This window comes from Phoenix dactylifera, chromosome 1, assembly GCF_009389715.1.
Source record: "Phoenix dactylifera cultivar Barhee BC4 chromosome 1, palm_55x_up_171113_PBpolish2nd_filt_p, whole genome shotgun sequence".
In the NCBI taxonomy this organism is placed as follows: Eukaryota; Viridiplantae; Streptophyta; class Magnoliopsida; order Arecales; family Arecaceae; genus Phoenix; species Phoenix dactylifera.
In genome coordinates, this window is record NC_052392.1 from 18,759,815 (window position 1) to 18,770,332 (window position 10,518).

The following is a 10,518-nucleotide window of genomic DNA, read 5'->3' on the forward strand; positions in this document are numbered from 1 at the left end:
TCCACCACATTGAAAGCCAAATCATGAGCTAAACTTCTTAAGGCCCTAACTTGGTAGATAATCTTTTCATTGAAATTTGGTAAGATTTCAAGATCTATAACTTAGGGCCGACCCCTAAGGGGTTAAAATGGGTCGAAATTCGTTCATTTGAGCTTTGAAACGGGCTTGTCAAACCATTTTTGTTCAGAAAAGATTTTACCCAAACATATCTCTCAATCCATGAAAAATTAGGCATAGAAGGCAAAGTTGATGTAAAAGTCAAGATCTGTCTCCTATAAGATTTTAGTTTTTTTTTGCGATTATTCCTATCAGTCATACTTGTTTTTAGATCTAGTTCTACTACAATTAGATAAGGAATCCGACCCAAATATAAATACGGGCATGTACCTTAGTTTATAGTGTTGTGGATCGTTAATAAAAAAAAAAGAACGTAAACCCTACTTTCACAATTTTCCACCTATTTTCTAATTTTTTTTGAAAGATTCATGGTGATCTTTCTTTCTACCTAATTGGATCATCCAACGTTTAAGTCAGAGAGCGTTTCTTGGTAGGAGAAGAGGAAGAGGAATATAAAGATAATAGAGAGTTTAGGAATGTCGATATTAGAGATGCTTCAGTCAATAGAGGACTCATATCTTTCTTATAGGGGCTCATAGCCTATTTATAGTTGCAGGATTCCAAATATTCTGCAAATTGTATCTTAACAACTTCGAGTCGTGTTGTAATCGTCTAGGATTGAAATGTAATCACCCAAATATTCCGCATAATCTTCGGAGGTTATTATGATAATCTTCATCTATGGCTTGATGGAGAAAATAGTTTCCTATATAGGGCTGGAAAACTGCTAGCCAAGGTGAGAGGATTTAGATCATCATGGAGCTTATGCCGGGCTAAAAGAGTGTTCGAGTTATGAGGCTTCGAGAAATTATTGGTTGGACCATATCTGCTGCTGAGCTAATGGACCAGTCCAATCATAAAGCAATATGAACAAAGACAAACAAAAAGGAAATAAGCACAATACCAGCGCATTTGTGTAGGTTGCTTCGTGGTTGGACTGGTCCACCAACTCATCGGTGGATGTGGTCCAACTAAAACTTTCATGTGAGGCTTTATCACGAAGGTCTTTTTATCTATTCATCCGCCTTCACGACCTGAATGAAGTCAATTTAGTTCGAGGGAGTGCCACATCAGCTTTAAGTTGAACCAACAGGATGATGCCATGTCATTAGGCTCGTTTTCCCGGCACAAACGTATACGCCGAATAAATGCGGTACATGAATCGGCCGCTGCCCCATGATGGGTGGCAATAGATCTCTTTGGGTTCCGGAGTCGGGTTCTGGAGTTTTCCCCACACAAACAGTCGATCACATGTATGGTGATCCAACGGTCATGATGAACCTACCACATCACATTATTAATGATCCCTCCCGCGAAATACTCTTGTTTAAACTTATTCCTCTAGGACACTACAACGAGGTCGAGAATTCTTAGATACACGCCATTTTATGACAAGAACTCTCCTTTCACCCTATTTTGCTAGGAGACAGTTTAAAGTGCGTGTATTCGAAAAAAGGAGTACTTTTATCAACTTTCTTGTTTTAACCTCTGCGCAATATGAGGAGGGCGAGGGAAGGCTTGGAGAGGAGGTGGTCGTTAGAATAAAACTCGCGGTTACCATCGCCGGAGAGACCGGATGGGGCTTTTTCTCTCTCCTCTCGTCCTCGTCCTCCTCCTTCAGTGGCGGTCTCAGAGGGCAGGAAGGTAGGGCTAGGGTTTGGATTTTGGTTTCGACGGGCGGGGGGATGGGCACTCTCCAGACCTGGCGGAAGGCCTACGGAGCCATCAAGGACTCCACCAAGGTCGGCCTTGCCAAGGTCAACAGCGAATTCAAGGTTCGTCGCATTCCCCCTTTCGATCTCTTCTTCTTCTTCTTCTTCTTTTCTCTAGTTCTTTGAATTTGATCGGTTTCTGGCGTCTGATCTGTTCTTGCTCGTGTTTTCTTGATTGATTTGATGGAAGGATCTGGACATTGCGATCGTGAAGGCGACGAACCATGTCGAGTGCCCCCCGAAGGAACGGCATGTTAGAAGTGAGTTGATTTGGTGCCGGATTGTCGATTGCTGGTTTATTTTCTTTATTTACCAATTGGAATTTGTCATTTTTTGGTCCATGATGGTGAAATTTGGTTGGTAGATTATTAATTTGTTGTGATTGATAAATTAATCTTGAAATTTTTGAATATTTGTTATCCGAGTTCTTCTGTAAATCGGAGTATGATTTCAAGTTTCAGCTTTTTTGGTAATTAGGTAGATATCTATATTTAATGGTTTTATTTTTTTTTATTTTTTTCTCCAGAAATATTTGCTGCTACATCGGCAGTTCGCCCGCGGGGTGATATAGCTTATTGCATATATGCCCTTGCGAGAAGGCTATCCAAGACACGCAACTGGACGGTATTTTTATTCTTCTTCGAAAAAGAAAGAATCGTTTTAATTTAATATGTATATCGCTGCAACATATTGTTAGTGATATTTTATTTTGTTATTGGGGATGTGCTGTAACTATATACCCATAGCCAGTTGATTAACTAGCTTTTTTTCCCCAATTCTGTAGGCTATAGATCTGATCATCTGAAAATGTGTTACTTGCTTGTAAAAGAAGGTCATTCGTGTTTGTGGCTGATGGTTAGCATAACAAAATGGGGAGGGAGATGGTGTCTGGCATGACAAGGTTCAGTTTAAGTGAAAACTCGTCTTGGTCTTCCTATTTTTCTGCAAAACTGCTTGCAAGAATAATCTTTTTAAAATCTTCTTCGACAAATACAAGGCAATTTATTTTTCAAATCTTTATGCTTTCTCTTTGGAAGAAAGAATACCGATATTAAATGTGCAAAATAGGTAGAGTACAGGCATTATGTTAAGGTGGTTTACAGAACAAAAACAAATATAAAAGATAAGGTGCCTGCTAAGTTTTACTTGTTTGAAACTATGCTTTTGGTGCACAATTGTTTCTTATTATTGAAAATTTTCTTTTACATAGTATTTTAATCATGCTACGTGATTGATAGAAATAGACTTCATAAATATTTAGACCTTGAATTTGTTGAGGGGAGTGTTTGGGGTAGGAGTGTTGTGACAGTTTAATATAAGTCTTGGAATGAATAAACTCCTCGATTTGGATCACAGTTGCCAGGAAACACGTGTTCCATTCGGCCCAGTGTTTTCTGGAAAAATGACTAGGAACTAGATATAATTCAGTTTCTCCAGGAGGAATGGACAAGAAACACACTGTGAAATGACTGGAGTAACAAAGAAAAAACTCATGGAATTACAGGAAATGCGTGCAAATATTTAGGATGCACCTGATGCATCAAAAAATTATAAAATTCTGTGACTTTTACATGCTTTAATGTTGCAAGTTATGATTTGATAATATGAGGAAATTGTGGAACTAAATTTCATAGAAGCCTTAAAACCATGAAGTTAGGAATTTTGCACTTTGAGAAAAGTTTACCAAGTTCAGATTTTTCTCTCCTGGAAACTTATATATGTTTTTTTTTTTTTTTTTTTGATGAAAACTTCTGCATGTTTTCCATTTTTCATTTCTGAACCTTCTCTTTTTGACAACCAGAAAGGATGAAGTTGTGATTTTGATATTAAAAACCTTCAAACACAGACTTGTAATTATTGAAAAACACTGCAATGTACCCACTCCCACATATTCTGATAAGCTGCTCTGATTCCTTGATGGGACCTTTATTTCCTGCTTCTCATTGATGTAACGTTTTCCATACCTGTTTCCCTTGGGGTATATTTGATTACAAGGAAATACATGGAAAAAGAAAAGGAAAAAGATAATATGTTCTATGGAAAAGGAAATATTTTCTAGAGATCTATAAATAAGCTTTCCAAAATTGTCATTTTTTGTTGAAATAAAGTAATGGAAAACTAAATTTTTCCTAGAGAATTAAGTTTTTCTGACAAGCAATTGAACTTACCTGTAGTGGTAGTTAGTGCATTATTAGCATAGTTTGACCTTTTCATTAGCATAGCTTTTAATAGGAATTACAGTTGACATTATTTTAATTGTGCATTGATGAATTTGTTCATTCCTGTCAAAGTCCTATGCAGCTTCATTTCTTTCTTAACGATGGTTTGTATTTTAATATTTTTTTGACCATTGTTAACTATTCATATACAAGGTTGACAATAATCAATATGATAGTTGTTGCTCTTGGCTTGTCATCTAAGTTGGATTACTTTTGGGTCTGCAAGTATCTTGGTACAGATATAGGTTTTAGGAAAAGATTATGTTATTCTCTAAACCGCTCTTTACTGAACTCTTATATGGGGTATATGATGTTTATATTACTAACAGTTAATAAAGAATTATAATTTTTTGATATACTTTTTAACTTTCATGGTGGTCAAAGCTAACTCTTTGATTTCAATGGGTAAATGATCTTTCACTGTGCTCCATCATCCTTTAACATGACTTGTTCCCATTGCAGATGGGATGAACTTACACCAATTAAATCTTTAGTTAATTCTAGAGCTTTAAATCAGTTGAATTTGAGCTTCATATAATTATCATGTGTAATGAAGTTTTAGCAACTATCAGATTTAGCAAAGTTAGTATAGTGTCAGTGTCCATCTCTCTTCCAGATGAATAATTATATGTTGATGAAATTCCACAGGTTGCATTGAAAGCATTAATAGTTATTCACAGGATATTGAGAGAGGGTGATCCTACATTCAGAGAGGAGATGTTGAATTATTCTCATAGAGGAAATATTTTACAAATCTCAAACTTCAAGGATGATTCAAGTCCTTTAGGTTAATTTCTATGACTCTGTCTGCTACATATATATGTTTGTATTTACCAGAGAAACTTTGGTTTTGTTCATGCCATTTTTTCCCCTTGTAGCTTGGGATTGCTCTGCATGGGTCCGAACTTATGCGCTCTTCCTAGAGGAACGGCTCGAGTGTTTTAGGGTTTTAAAATATGATATTGAATCAGAGCGCCTGATGAGGTCTCCTCAGGGGGCTCCCAAGGTGCTTTGGCTGTTTTGTATTTTTCCTGATTTTATGTGATGTAATAAAAATCATTATAATTTTATTCTTCTGTTTTCATTTTCAATGCAAATTTTCAGGGGCATAGTAGAACAAGGACTTTAGGTTGCGTGGATTTGCTAGAGCAGTTGCCGGCTTTGCAAAAGCTATTATTTCGCCTTGTCAGCTGCCAGGTGGTGATTTCATGCATAACCATTATATTTTAATATTAGTAAAATTGAAGAATTGTCAATTAGTTGTATATCTGATACCTGCTTCTTCACTTCATTCTATTTATCTCTTTTTCCTGATTTACCATCTTCATTTATTGTAGCCTGAAGGAGCAGCATGCGGAAACTACCTTATTCAGTATGCACTAGCTCTGGTATGCATTCCTTTTATCTTTTTTTAAAGCAATCTAATGATTGTGATAAGCATTAGATTATGCATCACTATGATCTAGAAGTAGGTTTTTTTTAAAAAAATTGAATTATCTTTACTAATTTTAATTGTATTAGCAGTCCAACTGTAGTTTAGGTATTCTATTACTCAGTATCATTCTCTTTTCAGTTGATTTTTAATGTTATTTTGCAGAATGAGTTTAAAACCAGACCATGGCTTTCTAAGTTGTCTTATGACTTTTTGGTGATTTATGTGTCCTTTAGTTTTTTTTAGGATCAAGAGTTTGTTTTAAGTAGGAAGTGTGAGGATTCGAACTTTGATAATACAATTAGCTAGGAAGATTTAATTGTATATTTGTATTATTAGTAGCATGGTTGCAAGATTAATATCAGAAGTCTTCAGATGCACGTTTAAAGGAATGACAAATCTGAATAAGTATTCAGTAGTGGTCTCAGAATTTCTTTTTTCCTATTTTCTTATGGTGTCGGACTCCGTGTTTTGAAGTGATGACTCCAACAACAAATAAAGATGTGTAGACTGCTGTGGATGGTGAGGATCCAAGCCAGTTATTTCTTTTCTTCATATCGTATTAACATTTTGTTTTATTTTTTAATTTGTCTTCTGTAATTCTTAAACTAAGCCCTTTGAAACCATTTTATTTTCTGGAGTTTTAAAATTTGTACCATAAAGTACCTTCTAAAATAGCAAAGCCGTTAGTTGCAATCCCTTTACACTTCACTTTTAATTGAAACTCAGTTCCTTTCAGAAAATTTCAAAATCCTGAACTTGTGTTACATTTTTTGCGAGTTTTAGAAACCTTATTCTAATCTTTTCCCATCCCTATTGCGGTCTAAATTCTAACCTGGGTCCTTACATGGGAAGTACATGGGACATTAATTAAGCTTTTCAATCACCTAAACCTCAACCCTAGCCCATATTTCCTTATTTTCTTTTATAGAGGATTTTTTTTCTAATATGTTAGATTTCCATTTTGATCTCTGTTTTCTTTCTCATTATCACGAGGCTATGTGTGCCAGGATGCTGTTTCCATATCTTTTCTGGTTTATTTGGTAGGAAAGGAAAAGAGTAATTTTTCAAAGATCAAGAAAAAAGTGCCTTTTCTCCTTGATATAGGCTTAGAGAGTGTTTCGATCTTTCTTCTCTCTTAGCATTGGTCTGCCAAATAGTCCAAGGATTTCCCTGTTACTAATTTTGCCTAACGTTTGCCAACCATTGTCTCTATCAACTGAGGTTGGTCAAACTTTTGTTTGTCCATTTCATGTGAATGTCAGGCAAATCATGTTCTTTTTTATCCTTTCTTTATACTCTTCCTCACTTTACAGGTTCTTAAAATAGCTACTCCCACATTATACCCTGTGAAAAAGAAAAGGATGAAAAGAAGTAATCAGGATTGACTAGGATGCACTTACTATACAAAGTAATCATTTTATTTCTCAGATATAAAAATGAAACTTATGGCATTTTCCAATCTTTGTTATTTAGGTTTTGAAAGAGAGCTTCAAAATCTACTGTGCGATTAATGATGGGATCATCAATCTCGTAGATATGGTATTATCATTTTAACTGGTTACATATCTTTTTTATTGGTGCTGGGATCTCCAATCTCTAGCTTTCTTTCTCCATTCAACCTCTTAATTTGATGCAGTTCTTTGAGATGTCAAAATATGATGCCATCAAAGCCCTAGATATCTATAAAAGAGCCGGGCAGCAGGTATCAGTTTTTCTTCTCAAAAATCTTATTGCATTTGTGGCAGAGAAATGCCATCAAAACAGAAGTCTTAGTTGAAATTATCTCATTGATGATTTTACTTGGCAGAGAAATTATCTTTTATTGAGCTTTGTCTTATGATTCTTCACAGGCAGAAAATCTTTCTGATTTCTATGAGTTTTGCAAGTGTTTGGATCTTGCCAGGAATTTTCAGTTTCCAACTCTCAGACAGGTTTTACTTACTTCCCTTTTTTCATGTATGGTTATATACATTTCTTAATTAACAAGCTCCAACCCACTTATATGGGGTTTATATAAGGCTGAACTAGACTCTTTACGGTTAAGTATTCTAGAACTGGTTCTAAATGTGATTTCAACCATTGAATTGGTGCCATGTTCCGATTAAGGCATCTTTAGACGAGAGAGGAGCTTGCAGTGAAATTTAGAAGGCCAGTTGGCAGGTCTGGAGACCTACTTGCCAATTGGTGGGTAGATTATTTTATTTATCCACCATTTTGCTGCTTATGGTGATTTCTTTTGCGGATTGACCTTTTCCACAGCCACCTCCTTCATTTGTAGCAACAATGGAGGAATACGTTAGAGAAGCACCTCGAGTCGGTTCTGAATCAAGCAAGGCACTTGTAAGTACATTCAAGTTTGGAACGTATGAAACTTATTTTAGATTTCTGTACTGGTATTACAGTTTTGAGCTGCTAGTAGTTTGATGATATTCTTTAGTATATTTTCCATGTTTTGCATTTAGAGTTTAAGAATGCTACTGGTGATTGAGATGTCAAAGTATTTATTTTTCAACTTAAAAGGGAAAAAGAAGTTTTAAGTGAAAATCTTCTCATTCTTCCTTGCTTCTTGGTCATGGATTGATGAAGATAGCTTGATCATGTCCTTTCTTTATACTATTTCTTTTGCCTACTCAGATACTTAGATTTTCCCATTCAACGGCTTTTGTGTGATCTCCTTGATTAATGTTTTTAGATATAGATTTTGCAGTGAACCTAATTTTTGAATTGTTGGCGTCAGTGAGTTTATTAATAGTTTTACTAGACGTGTAGTGTGTGTGACGGAATCAAGAAATTGAGTATTTGATAGATGGATGTGATCCCACCAATGAAATCCTTGGAGACCAGGTTTTTTATGGATATTATATTATATAAATTAATTTATACACCTATTAGTGGTGGTTGTGCTTTGTGTTTTTTTTTTGAAAAAATAATATGGAGCTACAGCATAAAGAGAGCACCTTGACATAAGATTTCATTTTCATATTTATTACGCTTATTGGACTGGACTGTTTAAATTTTCTCATTCTTAAGGTGTTTGGTCATGGCTTCATGAAAGGCCCATATATCAGTCATTAACAATCTGTTCTGGTTTATTAAGTTCTTTGGCATTCATATTGTCTTTCTTTTTTCCCGCCTCTGCTTATTTCTTCTGAGAGAAGGCTCAGTTAAACTAAGGTGCACTTGATATGGTTAATTGTAATAATGAACCTTGAAGTTTGCAACTCTCATACACTTTTTTTTTTTTTGTCTTTCTTGATGAGCTTGCTGGAAGGATTATGTCATTTCAATTCATAATTAGTCTCTCTCCTGTTACTATCAGTAGGAAATAAAGTAAAAAGAATATACATATGCGTATTTCTTACATAATGGCATTCTTCTGATAGAGGCTTTTCAGGAACATGTATAAATTAATTGTAACTTAATCTTCACCAATTTTGAATAGGAATATCAAGAAACAAACTTACTAACTTACAATCAAGAAGAAGAAGAAGCTCCTCCTCCTTCAGAGAGTGAAAAAGCTCCTGTGGAAGAGGAGAAAGAGCCTCCTTCAGAGGCCGAAGAACCACCAGAAACTACCCCTAAGCCTGAAACTCAACCTGCGACTACTGGAGATTTATTGGTGGTTTTCTTATCTCCTTTTATATTTTATTTTGCGATGGGTCTACGATTCAAGATTTAAAGTCATCTCTCCTGTCATCATGCAGGGTTTGGACGAAATTAATCCTGCCGCAGCTGAGCTTGAGCAAAGCAATGCATTGGCTCTAGCCATCATCGAGCCTGGTAGTTCTCTGCAATTTTTACTGATCTTTAAATCAAGCCTCGATTTTTGCAGTCATTGATGTGCCTAGTGTTAACTATGTGCAAATGGAGATCTGTTTCCGTTTTGTTATACTTGAATATGAGGGCGTGCCTCAACCAAAGAAATTCATGCGCAAGCACAAAAAATCTTTTAATTTAGATATTTGATCCTCTCTGCTTTTCACTAGTAGATGAGCAGATCTATTATTCTTTTCTGCATAATTTAACATTGTTTTGTTTATTTGCAGGGGATGGTTCAAAGCCCACAGCAACTCATGACTTGCTTGGTGGTGGAACTGATTCTTCAGGATGGGAGTTAGCACTGGTCACTACTCCAAGCAGCAACACCAGCTATGTGGTTGAAAGCAAATTGGTTTGCAATTCTTGCGCTTTATCATACTTCATTCCATTTATTGAAATTTCACTCAAACTTTTCTATAACGATTTACCAAATTCATCATTTCTGTGCGAATTCAGTTCCATAGGAAATAGAGATCATTTATTTAGTCTAGTTTACGAAGCTGGTAAAGTTTCCAGGGACATGAATCCCCAATTCTGATTCAGTTATATTGTTTGGCGCGAACAGGCTGGTGGGTTTGACAAGCTCTTGCTTGATAGCCTGTATGAAGATGCATCCAGGAGACAACAAATTGGGGCAGATGCCAATCCATTCAACTCCAGGGACCCGTTTGCCATGTCCAACAGCATCGCACCTCCGCCCAATGTCCAGATGGCTTTAATGGCGCAGCAGCAACAACAGTATTATTATCAGCAGCAACAACAACAACAGCAGTACCATCAGCAGCAGCATATGATGATGGTTCCACACACTTCTCAACCTCAATATCCTTATTCCCAGATGGGCTCTGCAAATCCTTTCAGCGATCCATTTGGCAGCTTCCCTCAAGGTGCTCCACAACAACGAAACTCAAATTTGATTTGAGAAGGTCATTTCCTGTTTCCCCTTCCCCTTCCCCTTCCACACCCCCCCCTCCCCCCCCCCCTCCTCCTCTTCAAAAGCATTGTATTTTTTTCCCTATTTTTTATAATATTATTCTAAAGGGTCACCCTGTGGTGCATTGAGTGGAGCTTCTTGTATAGTCGAGCCTGTTATAGAGGTTTCTCATGGCCAAGTATTCTTTCATTCTTTGTAATCGGTAAATCATTGTCTACCGATCCAGGACTCCATTTTGCTGTATTCATGATACTTTGGCAAACATAATAGTGCACTTTGATA

At 36.3% G+C, this 10,518-nt stretch overlaps 1 protein-coding gene across 1 annotated transcript; it reads left to right on the plus strand.

Annotated features, from left to right (window-relative positions):
* Positions 1–1,661: 1,661 nt before the first annotated feature.
* On the plus strand, positions 1,662–10,518 carry LOC103701480 (putative clathrin assembly protein At5g57200). The gene is made up of 15 exons (XM_008783543.4): positions 1,662–1,892; positions 2,020–2,089; positions 2,356–2,453; positions 4,697–4,835; positions 4,927–5,054; positions 5,153–5,245; positions 5,386–5,436; positions 6,957–7,022; positions 7,120–7,185; positions 7,334–7,414; positions 7,743–7,823; positions 8,926–9,102; positions 9,188–9,263; positions 9,530–9,654; positions 9,868–10,518. The coding sequence occupies exons 1-15, from the start codon at positions 1,803–1,805 to the stop codon at positions 10,222–10,224; spliced, it is 1,698 nt and encodes a 565-aa protein (XP_008781765.2). The 5' UTR covers positions 1,662–1,802; the 3' UTR covers positions 10,225–10,518.